Source organism: Leopardus geoffroyi, chromosome A1 (genome assembly GCF_018350155.1).
Source record: "Leopardus geoffroyi isolate Oge1 chromosome A1, O.geoffroyi_Oge1_pat1.0, whole genome shotgun sequence".
Taxonomy (NCBI): Eukaryota; Metazoa; Chordata; class Mammalia; order Carnivora; family Felidae; genus Leopardus; species Leopardus geoffroyi.
Window position 1 is genome coordinate 232,497,208 of NC_059326.1, and position 24,151 is coordinate 232,521,358.

Here is a 24,151-nt window from a genome sequence, read left to right on the forward strand (position 1 = left end):
AATGGAATACGACTCAGCAATGAAAAAGAACAAAATCTTGCCATTTGCAACAACGTGAATAAAACTGGAAGGTATTTTGCTAAGTGAAATAAGTCAGTCAGAGAAAGGCAGATACCATATGTTTTAACTCATGTGTGGAACTTGAGAAACTTAACAGAAGACCATGGGGGAAGGGAAGGGGAAAAAATAGTTACAAACAGAGAGGGAGGGAGGCAAACCATAAGAGACTCTTAAATACAAAGAACAAACTGAGGGTTGATGGGGGGGCAGGGAAGGGGAACGTGGGAGATGGGCATTGAGGAGGGCACTTGTTGGGATGAGCGCTGGGTGTTGTATGTAAGTGATGAATCATGGGAATCTACCCCCAAAGCTAAGAGCACACTGTATATACTATATGTTAGCTAATTTGATAAAAAAATTATATAATAGAATGAATCAATAAATAAAGGAAGAGTTTAGTTAAATATTAATATCACTGTCTTGGAAAAGAGAGAGTAGTTTATCCTTCTCCAAGAACTAAGGCCTGTCTGTGAATATACATTTAGCTCTATACGTACTCATCCATAAATGTGTTTTTAAATTAAACCTTAAGATTCTGACCAACATATGTTCTGAAATCAGAGACTTTGAAGCACCAAGGAAATATATCAAATGAGGATAATCTAAGGTTATTAACCAAGTAAGGAAAATTTGTTATTAAAAAGACTCCTCATCCACACAAAAAAACATTTCAAAGTGAAGAAAAGCCACCTTCATATGGCCACATTAATAAGACATCTGTGATCCTGCATGCGGTGTCTTTGAAAGACCTACCTTCCCAAAGTAATAAGTTACGATGATTGTTTTTTCTGGAAGTACACTTTAGCAGAAAGGTAGAGCTCATCAGAATTTTGCCACGGTATGAAATATTTTGACTGAGGAAAACATTTATATATAAATGGAATTTTTAATGAAGGGGCATTTGTGCTTATAGAGTTTTAATAGTTTAAGGGATAAGTGGCATGTTAAGAATGCGCCAAGCCGTCAACATTATTGGAAGAAAGATGTTTTTACAAGCGGCTTTTCATTTAAAACAGCTTAAAATATCCTGTGTAACCTTGTGGCCTTGTTTCACTTCTGCAGGCAGATTTGCAAAGAGAGGCTGGAGGGCCAAGTTAGGGAGTTGGTGGAATTTTCCTGTTTTCAGAATTTGAGTTTTGTCTAATGGTCGTGTTGCTTTAGTAAGAAACATGAAAGGGGCGCCTGGGTGCCTTAGTCGGTTGAGCGTCCGACTTCGGCTCAGGTCATGATCTCGCAGTTTGTGGGTTCGAGCCCCGCATCGTGGTCTGTGCTGACAGCTCAGAGCCTGGAGCCTGCTTCGGATTCTGTGTCTCCCTCTCTCTCCACCCCTCCCCTGCTTGCACTCTGTCTCTCTCCGTCTCAAACATAAATATACAGTAAATTAAAAAAAAAAAAAAAAAAACATGAAAGGGAATTCAGGCCCTTTGAATAATTATGTAAGTGTAGCTCCCTCGTGTTTGCTCACCGCTGTGAAAATGGGATCGTGCCCAGACAGAATTCTGACGTGTGATATATACTATGGCATTCCGGCAAAATGGCTGGGACACTGTGGGTCAGAACATGCCTTCACAGCCAGGAGGTCGCAGCAGGAAGCAGAAAGGTTCTTAATTCTCACCTGTGTCCAGGTCTGTCTCACAGTTGAGGGGTCTTCAGATTTCCAGAAACTTCCTACAAAACATCTGCCCAGACATTGTTACTGAGGGCTGATTTGCTTACACTGAGCTTAGTGACAATATGTGAAATATCTTACCTTGTAGATACAAAAATGCACTTTGTCTTTTACACAGTCTTTGGTTTATTCTCATCTTTCTTATTCCCTGAAAAAAAGTTATTAAATCAATTGTGTGTCTTTAAAATAAATTCTTAAAATTGAGAAATTTGGGATATGCTTTATATACAGGGCAAATTCTACTCTATGGAACTGATCATTGAAACGAATTTTTAGTTTTAAAAAGTAAGTTGTTAAAAGAGTATATTCCCGGACCTCAAGAACTAGAGATTTCGAAAAGCTGGTGTTCACACTTAGTGTTGTAAACTTGTGTTTAAAAAAGAGGTTGTCTGAATTTGATAGAAAAAGGAAAACAAAACAAAACAAAACATCCCCAGCTTCCTTGTTGTTACTTCTAAGCCCTGGGCCTGTTTGTGTTGGTATGAGATTGAGAAGTTTAGCTTAAAAAAAATATGTGGTTTTTTGTCATTGTTACTTGTTTTGATTTTTAGGAGGGAGAAAAGGAGATTTACCAGAAATACATTTCTGGTGGATCACAGATAGGGAGTCAAATGAAATGATTGATCAAATATGAAAGGACCAGAAGGAATCCTGCATAAATGTTTTTATGGTTTTTAAGCATGGAAGTTCTTTGAAAGTATGCACAAAATCCAGATGCTGTGAAGAAAAAGACTCATATAAACTTTACTGCATAAAATTTTAAAACATCTGTATCTTGAGAAAAAAAATACTAATGACAAGTAGGAAAAGTATGTGAAGCATTATGGACAGAGGGTTAATTTTCTAATACAGAAATTATCACTTGCAATGACTACATAAAAATAGTGAAGCCAGTTAGTCAATCAAAAAGAAGCATAAAGGAGAACTTGGTTACAAATGGGAAATTTACGTGAACAGAAATACAATAATCCATAAATGCACACACACACACACACACACACATAATCTTAATCTCACAACTGAGTAAATAGAACAGATGAGTAGAAAAGTGTTTTGATCTATCAGAAAGGGCTAAGTTAACAAAAAAATAGCATCCAGTATGAAATAGGGAGAGGATAAAGAGTTACCCTTCAAATTGTTGACTGGTACAAAATTATTAATACCCATAACTTCTATCTCATAGCTTCACGTATAGAAGCTTATCATGTAGAAGATACGTACAGGGGCACCTGGGTGGCTCAGTCGGTTGAACGTCCGACTTTGGCTCAGGTCATGATCTCGTGGTTCATGGCTTCTAGCCCCACGTTGGGCTCTGTGCTGATGGCTCAGAGCCTGGAGCCTGCTTCGGATTCTGCATCTCTTTCTCTCTCTACTCTTCCCCTGCTCGCACTCTGTCTGTCTCTCTCTCTCTCAAAAAATAAACATAAAAAAATATTATAAAAAATACATATGAAGATGTGCATTACAGCCTTGCTTTTAAAGGATCTAAATAAATGTTCCTCTGGGTAACAGAATATTACACAGCCATATAAGGAATAAGGTAGAGTTATATATACTGACAAAAGAAAATGTCAATGTATATTTTTTAATTTTTAATTTTTTATTTTAGGGAGAGAGAGAGTATGATGGAGGAGAGGGGTGGGGGGAGAAGGGGAGAGAGAATCTCAGAACGGAGCCCGACGCAGAGCTCGAGCCTACAGCCCTGGGATCGTGACCTGAGCTAAAATCCAGAGTCGACTGCTTAACTGAGACACCCAGGCGTCCCGTCGCAGTGTATTTTTACGTGTAAAAAGCAGACAGGAGGCTGTGTGTATACTCCCCTTTGTGTGCGTTACATATAATCGTACATATAAAACAACAAAATATATATGTATATGTAGACATATCCATACATGAATACGTATTTGTGCAGAGAAAATGTCCCCCAAGTATATGAAAGTGTGAATAGTGCCTATTTCTGGAGAAGGAAAGCATATATTTTGTCCTTGATAACTCTTCTGTTGGAGTTTTCACTATGTGCTTGTTAAGGTAATTAAATAAGAAGGCCCTTAGACTGAAGTCGCCTTAAAACCTTGGCAGCTGACCTAAGCAAACCAAAACCGATGCCCGGGTCAACTGCGCTTGAATCTGAGAAAGTGAGACTTCAGAACAAACGATCTCAGTCAACCAGGCTTTCCCAAATAAGGCCACCACTTAAGCTATAGCCGATCAAATGATTTCCTTGGTTTGCTGCTGAGTCTCCTCTAGAGGATTCTCTCCCCTAGCTCCTGTCAGCAGAACCTCCTAGCCTGGTGCAGTCAGATTCACAATTTTGACGTCCCTCGGTTTACTTTTTAACACGGGCACGGGCACTTAGGATCGTGTTCCAAGGAGGCTATGGCGACAGGCACTTGTTTCAACCCCGCTTCCACGCAACCTAGTCCTGCTGTGAGGAGGACCAGCTTTGACCACTTGTCTCTGAACTTCTTTGGGTGGTAAATATATATTACGTAGCAACAATAAATAATAGCTTTATACCATTATTGTTTGATTTATTGTCTTTAGAGATATCTTCCCCTGCTGCGGGACTTACGCTTCATCTTTCTCTGCTTTGGTTTCCTCCTTTTAAAGTGATTACATTTATTTCATTTAAAATAAATGCGGTAGCTAATTGAGGTGTTGTATTCGTAAGGTCCTCTGAGGTCGGAATGAGCTAATAGAGGTCACGTTCTTGGAGCAGTGCTTCATATGTGGTTAACGTATTTGATGCGTTAATCACGCTTCTTTTGTATCATTAATATTAGCAATTTACTATTACTTACAGCAACTCCTTGGCCCACATTTGATAGTTATGCTATGATTTCTGGTCCTACTCCTGATTAATTGGTAATCCTCTAACAGATTCTTCCTGCTGTAAGGGGCCCCTTACCTCTAAGAAGACATTAACAGTTCCCTGCTGCACTAGCTTGCCTTTCCTTGCTTCCATTTCCTGCACGCCTGACCTGTTGGTCCCTTAAGAGACAGGATTCTCCAGTGTTTGATGCCCTGCTTGCCTCTGGGGTCATCTTTTGTATAATTTTGGCTCTATCACTGTCGCTCTGCTTCCCTCCGCCCCTGAACACCCTCTCTTGTATTTATAACATATGGGCCAAAATCTTCATCTAATGGTGCCCCAGTACCTGGTACTGTATGAACTCTCTCATCGAGACAAAGCTAAAATAAAATATCCACGATGTATATAATACTTCTGATATAACTTATTGAATATTGTAGTTGGAGCTACATTAAACAACTATTGATTGACAAAATTTTTAATTCATTTTTAAGCTATGGTACCCAAAAGGAAGACTTCCCTAACTTACTAAATTCAAACTAACCATGTTGAAGGGTTTCAGGTGTATTTGCTTGTCCTTGGGCCAATTTCTTAAATCTTCTGTGCCTCAGTTTTCTCCTCCGTAGGTAAAAATAATACTACCTCCCTCATTAGAGTTAAATGTCTAAATGATATAATTTGGTATTTTATAGTAAGTGTTCTGCAAATAACATCTGTAACTAGGGTGAGGATGATGATGGTGATGGTGGTGATGATGGTGATGATGATGATGGTGATGGTGGTGGTGATGGTGGTGGTGGTGATGGTGATGATGATGATGGTGATGTTGATGATGGTGATGGTGGTAGTGATGATGATGATGGTGGTAGTGATGGTGGTGATGATGGTGATGATGATGATGGTAGTGTTGATGATGGTGATGGTGGTGATGATCATGATGGTGGTGGTGGTGGTGGTGGTGCTGCTGCTGGTGATGGTGATGATGATGATGATGGTGATGGTGGTGCTGGTGATGATGATGGTGGTGTTGATGATGGTGATGGTGGTGGTGATGATGGTGATGATGATAATGATGGTGGTGGTGGTGGTGATGAGTATGATTATGATGGTGATGGTGGTGGTGATGATGATGATAATGGCGATGATGGTGATGGTGGTGATGATGGTGACGGTGGTAACAACATCTTGTACTTTTGAACATTGCAAAATTCTGACTAGCTTTATTCATGACCCCAAAAAGCTCACAGTGGCACATTTAGTTGTTTCCCCTGTATCTTAGGATAAGTATACATATTTCAACCAAAATTAATCACTTGATTTAATTAGATACTTGCTGATGTATGTTGGTGGCTTGTTTTCTCGTGTGCAGGCTAAAATCTAGTTTCTTGCAACTAGTTCCCATGTCAATCCCTAAGGGCCAGACTCGCCTAAGCTTATGTCTCTTGTGGGTAAGGCTGCCTCTCTGCTGACCTTTGGGTGTGTGTTTGCAGTGCCTGCATTGGGGCCCAGGACCCTTACTGTGGCTGGGACATGGTGATGAAGAAATGCACGAGCCTGGAGGAGAGCCTAAGCATGACACAATGGGAGCAGAGCACCTCCACCTGTCCCGTAAGTGCGCGTGTTCGCCGGCCTCAGAAAGCCCCGCCCGTGGGCACTCAGCTGTCTTAAATCCTAACCCACACGTGGGTGGTGGCCATGCATTTGGGACCTTTCTCGCACACCCAGTGCTCTCTCAACTCATTCAGCTCTTAGTTTCCACCAGAGCCACGTGGGATGTTGCCATAAGCTTTTTTGTCTGCTTTGCAGAGAAATACTTGAAGAGAAAACACTGTTGATTTGGAAATGGGATGTAGTATCTCTGTCTCATTCTTGGATTTTCTCTCCAGAGATTGGTGGGGACTATTTTGCCCTTTTTAGCATGAGTAAAATAGTGACTTCCACACCCATCAATTTCCCTTGGGAGCTATAATTCTAGAAACTGAGATAAGTAGAGCTTTTGAAAAAATAAAGTAAAGGATGTTACTATTGGACTCCAGGCGGGACAGTCTTCTGAATCCTGCCCAGGGTCCCGGGAAGGTCTGGGAGAAACAGCACGATGGCCATTCCCGCTGTGAACCCACAGAAGGAAGAGAAACTCATTTCCATTTGGAGCTAGGTTTTCTGAATCTAGGGAGGAAAACAATTTTCTTTGCCAATTTATCTCTTTGAGGCCTCACTTGTAAGAACCAGCTTAATTTTTTTTTCCTTTGTCTTTACAACCCTAAATGCAGTGATCTCAGATTCTTTTTTCTGTCCTCAGAGAATATGAGCAGGAACTGTTAGCCTCCACATATTTAAAGTGATGAAGTCACTGTGCTGTCACATAGCTGCTGATCTCTTTGACTGTCAGTTCGGGCGCACCTCTGCAAGGCAGAGGTGAGAAGAGAAGAGGCACATTCCGGTATCGGGAAGCCCACGCTGTTTTTCCGACGCAGATGTCCGACGCTGTTTCCTATGAAGGGACCTACCCTTTCCATCACCTAAACCACATATTCATGCAGCCTCTCCTTCCAGGGGAAGGGGAAAACCAGGCAGTGACATGGGGAAGGCTAGGATTAGTAAAACCAGCATCCTGTCCCAAATGTGGGCACGAGATAGAAGCCTTTTACTGCAAAGGTGTGTGATCACCACCTCCAGGCTCTGAGCAGAGCTTTACAGATCAATTCGCCACTAGTCCTTTGGGCTGTTTAGCCTCAAATTTTCTCACTGTTTCTTGAAATCGATTACAAAAATGCCAGTGTTTGTGCTGAGTTCTTTCTCGTTTCTGAATAATACTTTCAAAGCACAGAGATGCTCACCTTGAACCTTTGCAGCTGGAGAAAACAGAGATAGCTGAACTGTCGTTCTCAATTATGGGCGTGTACTCCCCAAGAATCGGTGCATCTTCTCATAGAGGTATGAGCCAGCATTTTAATGGCAAAAAGGGCAGAAGAATGTAGTAACAATTCTTACAGGAACAGTTCTTCTCAAGCGGTAAGGCCTCCACTCCAAAACACATGGTTTCGTGGAGATCTGAGACATGCTTAATTATGTAATGGAAAATCGTGACACAGTCACCCCCTAGGTTCACAACAAATACATGCGTTGTCTATTTCTACAGGAAAAAAAATGGAGATGACCTAACATTTAAAAAGTGGCCAGCGAGTTGTTACGAAAGTTGTCACTGCTGCTGAGAGCGCAGTTTCTATTTCAAGTTCAAAGAAGGTCACAGGGTGATACGAACTTGCCCTGATGGGAGGGCTGTCCCTTCACATCTCCGCTTTACAGAACCATCCCTGTTCTCTGTCTCCGTCTGTCTGTCTCTCTCTATGTATACATGCATATATGTCTATATACAATATATAATACGTACACTTTTGATAAGAATATGCAAAGCCTCCAACAACAGACAGCAAGTTATGTCCCCTGGAGCAAAAGGCAGGACAGGAAGCTATGTAGTTGTCTGATTTAGATAGGCTACCATACAGAATGGGAACTCCCGTAGACCCAACTACTTGTCAAAGATAAACTGAGGCATATTAGTTTTAAGAGTTTGTTGAACAGAACTCAAATCAGGCAGCATCCAACCCAACAGATAGAAAGGAGCTCTGAGGAGTCGTACAAAACAAAAGACTTTTACAGACAGAAATAAGTGGGAACAAGGAAGTTATTCTAGGCAAAAAAGCAGGTTGTTTATTGCAAAGTTACTTTTCCTTAGTAGATGGCATGGGTCTATCAGTCAGAGGAGCTGGCTAGTGCTGCTTAGGCATTTCCTGATTGGTTGAAGATTCCTTTTCTGGGAGAGCCAGCACTGTATGTAATTAGGTCAAATCTCAGTTTGGTGACATAGGGCTTAGCATAAGAAATTCCATTTTAGGTCTATAGTTTTGGTTTTTAACAACTATAGTCATCGTACATCTCTTTCTAAAAATCTGTCTCTTAGAAAGAAATGAGCTAGGGGCTCCTGGGTGGCTCAGTCAGTTAAAGCATCTGACTTTGGCTCAGGTCATGATCTCACGGTTCGTGGGTTCGAGCCCCACGTCAGGCACTGTGCTGACAGCTCAGAGACTGGAGCCTGCTTTGGATTCTGTCTCCCTCTCTCTCTGTCCATCCCTCACTTGTGCTCGGTCTCTCTCAAAAATAAACAAACATTAAAAAATTAAAAAAAAAAAAGACATGAGCTAGATGAAAAGTATTAGCATTATGACAGAGAAGTCTTAGGTATTTTTAAAAGCTATTAAAATGTAATTTTGCTTCTATTTTATTTGTAAATTTTTGACTAAAATAGAAGAAAGGTTTAATTTTATTGGCTAAATCTGTATTTCATCATTTCTGATACACCATTGGTTGTTTTTATTAAGAAAATAAATGTTGCCATGGACTGCAAGATACAAACTGATTTCAGAGACATTTATATATCTTTATATTTTATATATTTATATATCTTTATATCTCTTTATGGATATATAAATATTTATATATAAATATTTGTATAGATATTTATATATTTATATATATCAGTATATATATAGTGTATGGATAGATACATATATATATATATATATATATATATACAGCAGTATATATATATAGTGTATAGATAGATACTCACACATATACTAAAAAATCTTAGAATCAGTGAAACAGTTTTTTTTTATCTACATGTCTATATCCAAAAGAAATTAAGGTTTATTATCTGAGTGGTTTTCAAATGAGACCAGAGCATCTTATATCCAATGTAAAAACCCAAATGATCACTAAAAATGGAGACGGTTTTATGGGGAGCTCACATAATGTGGACGACAATGGGGGTAATGCCAGTCTCTGTGGGAAACTACCCAGTCAGTCTTCACAGATTTCAGACCAATGACGTAGCAGAGCTGAGTTCCCCAGTCAGTGTTGCATTCAGAACATGGACAGATCGTCTGCTCTCTAGAGAGTTCCACTTGGTGATGGACCCCGGGAAACCCTCCCAGGGTTTCCCCAGGGACTTAGTGCCAGAAAAGACCTATTTTCTATTGAAAGATCCCTATTTTAAAACATTTATGGATCTCCGTTGTATAGGAGACAAGGCAATAGTGACTGACGTATCGATTAATTTCTGGTGGCTTACGTAATTATAATTGAAAACATTATTCTCAGTTTAAGAGATTTGAACTGCTTGAGCAAGATCTAAATTTACAGGTCTGGAGTGATTTGAATATTATTTATGTCCTGCATAACTTGCAGTGTTGCTTGATGAGGATAGTGTAGTCTTAAGAATCGCCCTGAGTTTTATTTATGCCCGAACACCATCCACATTCTTTGTGGGTACATCGTTACCGGTATACATCATACAATGAGTCCCCGTTCCAAGATACATCGTGTAATAACCAGCAAAATACGTATACTAAATAAGCACCACGATGGCTTGCAATAACTAGCTTCTTCCCAGGACACTGTGTAAATAGCACCTTTAGAGCAAAAAGATCCTTTAGCACGGATTGAACCCAGAGCCTTCCGTTTACATAGCAGCACCGTGGACCAGAGTCTAAGGGGTTGATAGAAGATTCTAAAACTACATTGGGAAAGAAACCAGGACTCCAATCCGGTGCTTCTGACATTATCCTCAATCTACAAGACAATGACATTCCCAGCTGTCAACGTCTCCCCAGAGCAGTGGCTGATGGGTTCACCCAATGAGAGGTGACCCGGTGGTCACCTTACATCTTATGCTCAGATAGCCGGTAAGGCATTGTTTCTGAATTTTGTAGTGAAATCTACTGTAAAAGAAGGAAAAGGGAGCTAAGGTTAATTGTGTGTCTACACCATGTGCTAAGTGGTGTGTTAGGCCATTTCAGTGGATTATCTCATTGGATATGCATGATCACCCCAGGGGTAAGCATCACCGCTTCCGTTTCACGAGTGGAAGACCTGTGGCTCCGAGGCAATAAAGACTGTCCCTATCTGTCTATGTGACTAAGAGGTCACCTGCCGTTCCCGCGTAGTCCTCTTCAAAGGTGCTCTCCTTCCCTCGTGTAATTCACTCATGGGGAGAGACTTAGGGAAATTAAGTTGATGTTGTAACATGGAGACAGTCTGTTCCAAGGGGCAGATCCAATATCCTGTTTTGTTACCATCTCTGACCAAAAGGTGCATGAAACTTTGGAAATGCATGAAGGAAGATCTTTTGACTTCTGAAAAAAACATCCCAGTAGAAAATAGAAGAGTTCACTTGAGTTATAAGAGAATAATGGTTGGAGTACAGCAAGAACTTAAAGGCACGCTCCATGGATTTCTGTACCCATCAAATGCATCTACATGCTTGGTTCCTTGGGAATGAATGAGTTGAACGTGAGGGATTTAAACGTGGGATTACAGGTTATGCTTGTTAGCAAAAATTGAATCTTCCTTAGCTAGCACTTAGAAATCCATTATTTCCTAGGTAAAGGGAAATTTGCTATTATACAGTTATGGATAAAAGTGTAAGACTGGTTTCCACACGACTCCCATCAGGGAAGGATCTAGAATCACAGAACGAAGTGGCTAAGATCGCAGGCTCTTGATTAGTTTGTTTACACCGATTCTTGGGTCCCTTACAACCAGTACTCTGAATAAACTGAGCCTAATCTGAACCTCAGTTCCCCTGTCTGTAAAATGGGATGTAGATACCAAGGACCTTGTGAAGATTCCAGAGTTAACACATAGAAATCACTCGTCACATGCCTGGCATCCACTAAAGTACCTACATGTGGTATATGCTTTACTATGGTTTAGCCGTTAATATCTTATCAAACGAAGCACATACTTCAAAGAGAAAGTCACTAGGCAGAAACCTGGAGATAGCACAACCACAGATAATATATTTTAGATAGCTTTATTTCTGATTTCTAAAGAAAACTAACAAAATACAAAAAGACGTGCTCGTATGGAGAAGGGAAGCAGCAGAACCCATCCTGTTATTCATGGATCTGTTCCTTAGGCAGATCCTCAAAGTAATGTACTGAGCGTCAAAAGGAGTGTGTGGTTGAAGTGGGTGAGAGAGCCACCCACTGCCCACGTGCTTTTCTGCGTGTTGCAGGTTCTTGCTCCAGAAGTTAATAGAACCGACTGCAGGGGTCCTGGATTGAAAATCTGCCCTTCAGCATCTGCAGCTACCCCCACTCTTCCCCTGCGAAGCCATCACCATTTACTCTTACTAATGACTGGCTAGTGCTGTTCCTTTTGCGTTCCAGTGTATATTTACTGCAATAACTATTCTATTTTTTTCTCCCTCATTCCACTCCATTCTTTCATTTACTGTCACTCGTGTCCAATTCTTCCTCTTTTTCTCTGTCGTCTTAGCTCAACTTGTACTCACATACATTTGGAAAGAGGATGTGTGTGGCACCTCTTTGCCTAAAGACTGTTATCTTATGCCAGTGCCCAAACAGGGAACAAAAGGATGTCTAGTGTGGTGGGTTCTTTCTTTCCCTTCGAGTTTTACTGAGATGTAATTGATACAGCTTTACACAGCACTGTGTGAGGTTAAAGTGTTCAACACAGTGACTTGACTTGCATGTATTGTGTAATGATCGCCACAGAAAGTTTAGTTAACACCCATCATCTCATGTAGATACCCCCCCCCCAATTTTTTTTCCCTTGTGAAAAAAAGGAGCTCCTCTCTTAGCAACTTTCAGATGTCCCATCTAGTGGTGTGAACTCTATCCATCATGTCGTACATGACCTGTCCAAGACATATTTATCTTAAAACTGGAAGTTTGTACCTTTTTAAAAAAAAGTTTATTTATTTATTTGGAGAGAGAGGATACGCAGAGGTGGGGAGGGACAGAGAGAGAGAGAGAGAGAGAGAGAGAGAATCCAAAGCAGGCTCTGCACCAGTAACACGGAGCCCAATACCAGGCTTAAACTCAGAAACCATGAGATCATGACCTGCACCTAAACCAAGAGCTGGATGCTTAACTGACTGTGCCACCCAGACACCCCGAAGTTCGTACCTTTTGACCTCCTTCTTTCCCCTAGTTCCTCTCTCCCCCACTCGACGCATCTGACAGCCACAAATCTTACCCCTTTTTCTATGAGTATGGGCTCTTTTTAGATTTCACTTGTATCGGATATCGTAGAGTATCTATCTTTCTCTGTCTTATTGCATTTAACATAATGCCCTCAAGGTCCATTTATGTTTTTCCACATGGAAAGATTTCCTTCTCTTTTATGGCTGAATAGTATTCATATATTTTATATACATATGATATATATATATATATATGTATATGTATGTGTGTGTGATATATACATGTGAGATATATATATGAGATATATATGAATTATATATTATACATATATGAGGTATATGAGATATCTCCTATATATTTTTATATATACTATATAAAAGAGTGGTATATATAGCACATTTTCTTTACGTACTCATCCTTCAGTGGACACATAGGTCGTTTCCATGTCTTGGCTGTCATAAGTAATGCTACAGTGACTGTGGGGGTGCCACTAACTCTTCAGCGTAGTGATTTGGTTTCCTTCAGCTCTAAACCCAGAAGTAGAATTGCCGGGCCATGTGGTAGTTCACTTTTAGCTCCTTGAGAAATAGTGGTTCTTAACTGAGGGAGATTTTGCTCCCAGGGACATCCAGCAAAGTCCATAGAAACTTTGGTTGTCACAACCAGGGCTGGGGGGCCACTAGCATCTATAGTGTGTGGACAAGGGAGATCACGAATGCACAGGGCAGCCCCCATGACAAAGAATCCTCTAGCCCAAATGTCAATAGTGCTGAGGTTTTACAACCCTGGTCTCATGGGCAGAAAAATGCTGACCAGTATTTCCAATTATACCCTCCAAATTGTGAGTCGGGCAATCTTTGGCATGTTATAAAATTTTCTTACATCTACATTTGCTTTTTCTGTAAAACTCGTAGGCCTAACCAGAATTAAATTCCTTGTGAACAGGGTCTTACAAAGGACCGGTTCTATCCTCCAGCGATGGGGAAGCAGCAGTTTCAGGAGTGATTCTGATGCCCAGTTTGGGGGGGGCTGTGGGTGAGCAGCTCTCTTATTTCCTGGCCTGCTTCTCCACAGGGTCACCAAGCAGCGAATTCTCACATAACAGTGTCCGCAGCAGAGAGAGAGAGAGAATATTCTGCTTTTATCTGGAGGAAAGTCATTTCTGGACTCCTCTTTCACTCTCCTCTTGAGTCTCCTTGACCAGAGTCTGGTCACATGTTCTTTCGTAGGCCCAACACTGGCCCAGGTGAATGGGGTTCCCATGACAGCCTTAGACCCTCCTGCTAAGCGCACGGCTGGTGATGCCATCCCAGCCCTCCCACAGTTACCTACTGTCTCCCTGGAATGGTAAGGAATGATCCCCATGATGAATGCAAAACCCCTTTTATTCAAAGTGATTCTTTCGTAAAAAACCATCCACCCTGGTTGGTGTTCTTGCCCTTTGGGCTGAAGAAACAGATTCTCAGATTCCCTCCAGGATTGGAAATTAATTTCAAGAGAGCGTATGAATTGGACAGGAACCTCAATGTTGTCGGGAAACAGGCAATGACTCTGACTCCTCCTCTCCGTGTCTGTCTGTCTGTCTGCCTGCCTGTTTCTGTCTCACTTGTATCTGCCCTATATTGATTTCACTTCTAATCACCCTACTGATGAATTTAGCTCGCATGACGTTTACCTTGGTTGTGGGTTTGACTCATGACCGTGAAGTCTAAATATATTTCCATCACAAACTGCCCTCTTTCAACATTCTGGATGATTCCTGTCTCCACGATCATTCCTTTGTCATGATCACAGTGGATTTCTCCTGGCCTCACCAGTCTTCAGTTTCTGCATATTCTGTGGGTTCCAGGTCTCCTCAAAACCTCCTGTAGCTAGAGAGACCCTAACAGTCTCCATGCCTATTTCCGTCATATGTTAGACAGCGAAATATAGACGAGGTTTAGAGACATGGAGGTTTAGAAGAGAGGCAAATGGAAGGGACCAGATGGCTCACAGAGGGTCAGTCTCCTGACAGTGCTCCGTGCTGGCCTTCATCCCCTTCCCCAGCCACTCTCTCCCCCATGGGCCTGTCCTTCCCCACTTCCAGCTTGCCCCCCACCCAGGCTTGGGTTTAGATAGTGGGAGACTTGGGCAGGAGCAGAGACACTGGGGTATGTCTTCCTTGCCGTCTTCCAGCCTAGGCTGCAGCCCTGTCAGGCTGCCCTTGCCCAGGCTCTGCCTCACCCAGCCCCCATAATCCCATTCTTCTCTCTCTTTCTGAAAGGCTGAGGACAGTTACAGGTTTGGATTAAAAGGCACATGGGGATTTGTTTGGATTTAAAGGATTTGTTGGCTTGGGTTCCATGTTAAATCACAGTGAAGGCAACGACTGATCCCTTCCTACCTACATGAGAGCCCTCTGGGGCCGAGGCAAGAGGGTGAGCTGGTCAGTGGTAGTGGAGGGACGTGGGAACTCCCAAGTGGCAGGGCCTTTGCTGCTTTAAGAACATTTTGGTGTGAGTGATTAGTGGCTTCAATCAGCTTGTCTTCTGGGGCTCGGTTCTCTGAGAAAACACTGAAGGCTCCAGGGAAACTTACGGTCAGAGTACGAGCTGCATTTTTATCCTGACCGAAGCTGGTCATGGACCTTGGAAATGGGGACTTTTTCCTCTTGGGAAAAATCTGCCTTTGAGTGTTCACTGTCACTGTCTGTCTGGGTCAGGTCCAGTGAGTCCCCTCGAATCCAGCTCGATTCCCTCCTCTTTGCTTCTTCTGGAAAGAGCCCGGCATGGTAGGGAATTCTGGATTTTCGTCCACCTAGTGGACATAAAAGGTTAGAGTGCTGACAAGAAAGCGGGAGGCAGAAAGCGAAACTGTGGCAGTTGGAGGTGACGCACCAGCCACGTCAGCGCACGCGGACACGTTTCATGTGGACTCCGTCCTACTGTCCTTGGAGAAGTGACGGAACAAAAGTAAAGCTCACCTGTGCTTTTCACGCGCAAAATACGGCGCTGGCACTTTTCTGAAATGGGGAGGTACGGGGACAGTTCGTGGCCTGGAAAGAACGACCTGCCTCGTCCATGGAGTCCTGTCTTGCGTGGATGATGAGGCTTCAAACGTGTCACGACTAGGGTAGGGCAGGAAGGAGCAGCTGGGAGCAGCAGAGGGGGAAGTGAAAGAACGCAGCCACGTAACGTCCTCTTCGTGTGTCGTGCTTTCTAAGAAATACCGACGTCGCCATATTAAAGTTAGGAGGTTTGGACTGTAGGCCTCCTTCCGGCCGTTCAGGGTCAGGCTGCTTTTTCCTGCAGGGTGACTGAGGACTCGGTCCCAGGACTCACGGACCACCCTGTGGCTCTATTGTCAGAGGTGACCTGAGGCCGTCCAGTCGTCCGTGTCCATGGGGAGCCCCGTCCAGCCAGGCGGCAGTGGGCACAGTCCCCAGCAGCCTTCCCAGGTCGGGCGTGCTGGTTGGACGGCCCCTTCTAGGCCCGCACACCCCTCTCAGTGCTCAGAGCCCCTTCCTTGCCCCGACCCGCGGGAGCGGCTTCCTGCCAGGCCCTTCCTTGCCGGCAAGTTACGGTGTGGCTGTGACCGGGATATGCCTACCGGCTACTACAGTCCCGGCTGCTTCAATAGGCCAAAAATTCAATGTTGGCAGTTTGCGCTGGCTGACATTTGAGCTGGGCCAGGTCTTAAATGAAACGAATTGGCCAATCTTTCTTCTACGGGACATAAAAATTCAACAGAGTTGCACATCTGTGATTTCTCACTCCAGTTCTACTCGTTCTTCGGGTTTCTCGCATTAGTGGACAATTCTGTGGTCGGCTGATGGCCAAGCCCTTGGCTTCCTTCACTCCCCTCCCCCGTCGCCCCCTCCCCCCCTCCCTTTCCTCCCCTCCCTTCTTCTGCATCACGGCCCCCACCAATGACCTCGGCCGCCTTACTTTGAAATCCCTCCCTGTTCATCCCTCTTGAACTTTAACATCAAAATATTCTCAACGTGCTCTGATTGTACTGTGAGAGACCTTTCAGTTTTTCTCTCTGTTTACAGCCCTAACCCTTCCTGACCTCCTCTCTTGTGTCTGCTTCCTAGACGAGGAATCTCACCGTGGACGGGCACTTCGGCGCGTGGTCTCCGTGGACGCCCTGCACACACACCGATGGCAGCGCCGTGGGATCCTGTCTGTGTCGCACCCGCTCCTGCGACAGCCCGGCCCCCCAGTGCGGGGGCTGGGAGTGCGAGGGCCCCCGCATGGAGATCGCCAACTGCTCCAGGTGTGTCCCTCCCGACACTGGTGCCCTCCCCCGTGTGCGAGCGGACCGTAGAGCAGGGGGGACGTCGTCTTCGGTGTGCATCTCCCTTTTTCGGGAGGGAGGTGGCAAGGGACAGGTGCACTTACCACTTAAAAGTTACGTGATCTACTGAAGGAGGTGTGGTTTTATTTTTTTACTTACTTGATTTATTTATTTTTATTTTTTTAATGTTTATTTTTGAGAGACGGAGGGTGAATGGGGGAGGGGCAAGGAAGACCCGGAATCGGAAGCAGGCTCCAGGCTCTGAGCTGTCAACACAGAGCCTGACGCGGGGCTCGAACCCAGGAACCGTGAGATCGTGACCTGAGCCGAGGTTGAACGCTTAACTGAGCCACCTGAGTGCCCCTGGGAGGAGATTTTAAATTATAAGTGAGGTTGTAAATCTAAACGTGTTTAATGTATTCATCATGAGATTAGGAAACATATTTGCAGCGTGCACAGTGTTATTGTCTCGTTTGAGGGAAACGTCCATGGCAATCAAAGTCCTTTTCTGGAACACGTAGGCCAATAGCCCCTACCGGTAGAACATGATACATTCGTTGTGAACTGGCCTAATCCAGGCAGCTATTCTCGGGCCTCCGTTTCCTTTGCCAGCATCAGGGACCCCAGTGGCTGGGGGCACGTGAGTGCCATAGGCCCTCCACCCTGCCCTGGCCATTAGGTGCCTCCTGAGGATGAAAGCAAGTCTGAAGTCAGATTTAGCCACACCCAGAAAACTGTGACACAGCCAGTCCTTGCAAATGATGGAGTCGCAGCTCCCTGTCCCTCAGGCACGCTGACGTGGACAGACACACGCGGAGGTTCTCATGAAGCAGATGTGATGCTTCTGGCGACGTTTAGTCGGGCCGGAGAAATGCAGCCTCTGCTATCAAGGCAGAAGCTACAGGCAAGAGAGCCCCCGGCCTCGCTCCCAGGCCGTGCGAGGACAGAGGTGCATACACAGCGTCAGCTCGCCCAATCCTGACCTCACTTCCCGCATCAAACGCAAATTATCCCCAGTAGCCCACGTACTAAGCGTCCCCTCGTGCAGATGCGGGAAACGACATGTGCTGTTTTGCAGCAGCCTCCTCCGAGGCGTGAGCACAAGGGGGACGGTTCTGGTAGTTTCGGAGGCTACCCGTGGGGTCGATGTTCCTGGAGACGGAAAGGAAGATCTGGGGTGGCAGCCAGAGCTCACGTGCCCACGCGTGTGCATGGCACGTTCACCGTGTATGTATGTCTTTGGACAGTTCGAGTTTCCTGAAGCAGCGGTCTTCATGAGCAGCTGCTCATCAGCCTCCCTCAAATAACGTTGATACACTAGATCGCCCCTCAAATACTCGTAGATCGGCATCTAATTGTTTTTCATCAAAAGTTTTAGTACTCGTGGGGCGCTTGGGTGGCTCAGGCGGTTGAGCATCCAACTCTTGATTGCGGCTCAGGTCCATGATCACGTTCATGAGATCGAGCCCCGTCCACATCTGGCTCTGTGCTGACAGTGTGGAGTCTGCTTGGGATTCTTCCCCTCTCTCTGCTCCTCTCTCCTCCTCTTGCAAAATAAATACGTAAATATTTAAAAAGTTTTAGTAGTTGCAAAGATGTGATTTCTGTTACGTCCCTGTTTAAATGTATTATGGGCTCTAAACGCTTTAGTGATTTGATAGTCACCTGCCCCTTTAAGAAATTGATGAACAAGCTCTAATTTAACATTCAGAGAATTTACAGTTTTCCTTCTTTAATTTCCTATTTTTATTCTCTTTCCCTTATAGAATCGTATCCTAATATATTAAGTTTTTATGTTGAAAAGTCTTACACATGCTTCTGTGCAACTACCAGAATAACAAATTACATGCATGGAATTCAAAAACAAAATTTGTATTTCTGATAACCATAGGCTTTATGATGAAATATTTTGAATATATGTTTTGAAAATTGCCATACGATGAATCTAAAATACATGAATATTACACATTTTGACAAATATTTTTTTCACACTTAAAATGTGAGATCTCACTGGAAATTCTTACCTTCAGGCAATTTTTTTAAAACTCCCACCTACTTTTCCTCTTTAGGCACGAGTGCAATTTCTTGCCCGATTTGGGGAGGGCTTAGCATCGATTCCATTCTTACATTTTTATTTTTCTGTCTACAAGTACTGACAGGTATGACTCCTGTAAGTAGATGGAAATATAAGATCATAGCATTTCCACGCAGTTCTCTGGATTCTTTTGAAGTTACCTGCTGAAAGCATGGTGATCTCATGCCAAAGATTGTTGTTATTGCCCTTTATCAGATGATAACCTGTTTATGTTGGCCTTCAATTTTGTTCGAAGCGAAACATAGCCAAGCACCTAACCTGCAGACCCCCATTTTTGCTTGCTCACTACTGTCCAGTACTTCCTCAGTGTGTGCAGAGTGCATCAGAAAGCCTTTAAGAAGGCTGATCACAGGCTTCCAATTAAACCTGTTATTCTTTATTTATAGACACCTTGTTTCACTCAGTGGAAGTGTTGGGAAATTCAAAATATTGCTAGTTCAGTACATTTTGCAAGTATGTCTTTGATTACATGCTGTTATCACATCACGTCATTTAAATATTTTTTTTCTTAACACCTTGGAGCTACAGATTGAGGTCATACAACGTATGAAACGAAAGCCACGATACAAAGGAATTAGCTAAGCCAGACTTTCAAAGCAGGGCCGAGTCAGAATGACAATGGATCTGGAAAATAGGGTTTCATTTTACAATTAAAGTAAACGTTTGAATGTGCATCCTCATGACACCATGTCACTTCTGAATTCTAATTCTTAGGGAAGGAGAGAGGGAGCCATGGAGAGAGGGAGGAGAGAGACAAACAAAACTAGCCAGTAGGAAGGCAGAAGGTCCAGGGAAGGTCTGGATCCTTGACAGGAGTTTGTCATCTAAATGAAATAGGTTTCTACAGCCTTCCATTTTTCTTACCTATACCTTCCTTTATGGAACTTTTTCTCTACCTGACCTGGGTTGGTCAGGACACAGAGACGCGTGTGCAGGATGGAGACTGGGGAATGTCCCAAGCGCCTACACCTGTGAGGGCAGGCAGGAAGGAAGTGTGGGCCAAGGGAAGACTGCTGTGGGCTGCAGCCCTGAAAAAGGACTCAGCTGAATGCACGGGGAGCCCCGTAGCTGGGACAGCCCTTGATGGTGGTTAGATCCTCTCAGCTGCAGTTCTGAGCCCCTAGCACCCTGAGCAGCTGGAGAGGCTAGGGCCGCAGTCCGGGGGGGCTTTGACAGTCGCTGGGGGATGGAAGAAGCCAAGTCCTTGCCAGACAGCTCTGTTCTGCTCTCTAGTCGACCTGAGCCCAGAACACCCCAACTCAGTTAACATCCCAGTACCGAATAACCAGGAGAACGATTTCATCAATGATTCACTGGGTTGATTTCCTGTTTCCCCTGCCTATTAATTTGTTGTTGCTAGATTGTTTATTTCACTATAGTCAGTTTGCTCCCCTCCCCTGCACCTTCAGTGCCGTGACCACAGCAGCATCTTATATTTTAAAACAGACATCAGGAAGGCCTCTCAAATCAGTCTCCAAGCTCCCTCCTCACTTGCTTGTTAATTTACAGTATTTCTAAGAAGTATTATGTTGTTTCCACGAGGCTATCTGGAACACGGAAACCTCTGGGCAAGTCCTCTATGCCATCCCTGACACTGCAGATATGCGATCGCTCACTAGGAGAGCCCAGAGCGCGAGGGCACTTCCTGCCCAAGAGAGGAAGCTGTTGGGGGAGGAAGGGAGAGGAGCAAGGGTGCGTTCTGCCCTCCGCTCCCCTTCTCAGGCCAGCCCAGGTCACTCCACAAGGTTGGTAGGAGACCGCAGGGCTACACAGATTAGATTATTTGTGTTGTTACGGAAAACAGACATGGCATTACACGGGGCGCTCTTTCCACCAAACTCAGGTGGTTTCCATGGAGGCATGGCAGACGCTGTATAAAAGTTACAGAGCTGTTACTGTTTGAAGATGATGATCAGTGATGGATTTTCTTTTTTACACTGTTCAATGGGAAAGAAAGGACCATCAAGTGCATGACTGCAGCTTGTTTGTGGCTACCTCTTTGGCATTGGTTGCAGTTGACATTCATCCTCTAAACAGACCTGTAATGTAATTAGCGGTGATTTTCAGGTTAGTAATGGAAGAATGGAACCCATTTTAGTGGTGCTTTCAGTGCACGAGTGGGTCGTTTTGGACTGATTTCACCCTGGAAATGGCTCATCAGCTGATCCATGCTTACTTGGCGCTGGTTAGGGGCTGTGTACCACAACGAGTGCTTCAGAGCAACATTGACCAAGACTGCAAAGCTGGGTGCACGTAGACGGTTGCTCTCATTTATTTCCTGACTCACAATAGTTCTGTTATTTATATCCACTTCCATTTACCCACTTCTCTGTATACCACACGCCCCCTGTATCGTAAGTAGAATATATCACAAAATGTCATGTTTGTTAACAGGTTTAGGAAATGGAGAATTTCCAAACAATTTCGGAAGAAATGTTTCCTTCACTATGCTAACATATGAAGAAACTTTGGAAGTAAAAAGATCCTTTTATTTATGTTAAAGTGGCCATTTTTGTATAGAATCCAATGAATTATTTGGATTTTTTAAAAAAATTGTGTAGGTAACAGGGTATAAGATTCTAATTACCTTTATGAGCAACTTGGAAGGATCTGTCTTTTTTTGTGATTACTTGGTTACATTATCATAAAGCCAATTTCTTATAATATTATACGGTAAAGCATAACTATCTATTTTATTTCTATCATGAAGAAGTTGCAGAAAATAGAGAACGATGAAATATACCAAGGGTTTTCTCAGAGGAATTGTCACTTGAAATTATTTTAGAAATTATATATTCAGATTGTCGTTTATATCTTGAGCTTCAGTGGCACAGGGGTGGACCCGCATGTTTTTAAAAGAATGTATAAAGTAAAAATAACAATTAATGTCAGTCGATTTTTTTCAGTGGAACTGAAAGTCTGATGAGGACAACATATCTATAGAAAGCATATGTGATTAGAGAAGTATATTCCACATGCAGTAGAATATTCACATGGGAGTTTGGATTCTGGATTTAACAGACATTTTAACAAATATTTGAGGGTTTAATAAATCCTTAAAAATGTTTTAATAAATCCTTAAAATAGCCTACAATTTGTTCTTTAATAGTAGGGACTAACTACTAGGGGAGATACTTAAATTACAAACATGCTGAGTACAGGCATTTCAAAGGAAAAGTACAATATTAAACAAAAAAGAAAAATTCCTCTAGCTGTCAGTGGCAATTAACTTTATAAACCACTTTTATACAAGCTGTTTCTTTTCTTTTAATTTTATATTTTATATGCCTATCATATTATATATGTAATAACATAAATACAGTTATGTGCAATTTTCACTCCTTGTTTCTACTCTCTATATCTTTGTCAAATTGTAAGAAAATAGCTAAGAATCTGAATTTAAAGTATACTTCCTTCAGGATTAAAAAAAATTATTATATTTATTTATTTATTTTTAGGGAGAGAGAGTGTGTGTGTGCAAGCAGGGGAGAGGCAGAGAGAGAGAGAGAGAGAGAGAGAGAGAGAATCCCAAGCGGGCTCCATGCACTGTCAGTGCAGAACTCGACATGGGGCTCGATGTCATGAACCGTGAGATCATGACCTGAACCAAAATCAGGAGTCAGACACTTAACCGACCGGGCCACCCAGATGTTCCTGGCTTCCTTCATTTTTAATAAAGTTTGTTTTAAAGCTTTGGATATTACAGGGTTCTTTATCAATGCGAATGCTATCAAGAGAATTACTGATTTTCATTATTAATAGATTTTAAAAGTAAGCATGATAGGTAGTTTTAGATGATATTTTGTTCAAATGTGCACTTGTTGTAGATTATAAATTATATAGTATAAGTCAAAGAAGTATAAAACCTAGAGGTTCAGGAATTCATCTCTAATTGCTTTTCAATAAAATAACCTTATTTTTCATTAGTTTAACGTCTTCCTAACTAAAACTTATTAGTAGTTTCTAATACAGCCCATTTTCAATTATTTCTAGCACTCTTTGAGCTTCACTCTCAAAAAAAAAAAGAAAAACAAACCTTGACCCTGAAATCAGATACCAAGGAGCAGGTCTCCCAGGGACCCAGACTTCCCGGGACCCAGCCCATCCAGTTGGGTCCTATGGCTCCCGTTCCCTTTCCCTTCCCGGCCGCAACCCAGCAGTCCACGGTGGGGGTGGGGGGGGGCGGACACGGGAAGTTAGTTGGAGGTGGGGGCACGCAGGGATGGGCTGCGCCAGTTCAGCCCCGTGACCCCGCTGCTGCTTCCTCTCCCCAGGAACGGAGGCTGGACCCCCTGGACCTCGTGGTCTCCCTGCAGCACCACCTGTGGGATCGGCTTCCAGGTGCGCCAGCGATCCTGCAGCAACCCCACCCCCCGGCACGGGGGCCGGGTGTGCGTGGGACAGAACCGCGAGGAGAGGTAGGCACCGCTCTGCCCCCACACCGCCATCCCACGCTGCCTGCCATTCCAGTGTGGCCCAGCTCCCTGCGGCTTTAGTCGGGGACGTAGCTCAGCTTGTATGTGGCATCCCTTTCTGTTGAGCCCGATCGTCCTGTTCCTTTCCCGACATCGTTTACTTTTGGTCAAAGCCCCGTGTCGACCACCTCACTGCCACCCTGGTGCCTGCACGGTTGCCTGGCTGAGCAGTCCCCAAGGGAGCGGAGGTGTGGGGACAGCGGGCACCTCGGTGCTGGTCTCCCTGGGGACTCAGAAAGAGAGTCCGCTGGGGAAAATCCGTTCTTGTTAAAATCCAACTAGACCCAGTCTCCAAACCCACCGTTCCAGGTAGGACCTAAGACGGCCCCAGGTCCGGATGGCAGTGGTCAGATGCAGTAGGGTTGGCATCAGAACTAAGTCAAGCAGCCGGCGCGGGGTGAGGACATCTTCAGGATCTGGGTACATTTATAACCTCATGCCCCTCTACTAACCGATCCTCTCAGGGAGGCGGCTCTATAGCCCAGAGCGGCATCCTTTTCCAGGGTGGACTCTAAGCCTTCAGCTCCTCGGGGAGCTTTTCGTAGCAACAGACATTTGGCTTTGGCTTCATATAATCTACAGTTGTGATGGTTGGCTCTTTCTTGCATATTTAATGTACGTTCTAGTTCATGGTTGTTGGGGAAAATCCAAGCAGGTGGATTTCACGTCAGTCGGGATTCCTATTCTGCCACACTAACAGAAGGGTGTTGCATTGACCCCTGTGAAACTAAATGGCTTGCGATACCTTTT

The 24,151-nt window shown here is 43.7% G+C and overlaps 1 protein-coding gene across 11 annotated transcripts in view; it reads left to right on the forward strand.

Annotated features, from left to right (window-relative positions):
* SEMA5A (semaphorin 5A) overlaps positions 1-24,151 on the forward strand; it is a 484,035-nt gene that overhangs the window by 384,101 nt on the left and 75,783 nt on the right. For all 11 annotated transcript variants that reach the window (XM_045442243.1, XM_045442302.1, XM_045442320.1 and 8 more), the window contains 3 exons: positions 6,032-6,149; positions 16,629-16,810; positions 23,201-23,344. In XM_045442243.1, the coding sequence (XP_045298199.1) occupies positions 6,032-6,149; positions 16,629-16,810; positions 23,201-23,344 (444 nt within the window). The remainder of the gene's footprint in view (positions 1-6,031; positions 6,150-16,628; positions 16,811-23,200; positions 23,345-24,151) is intronic.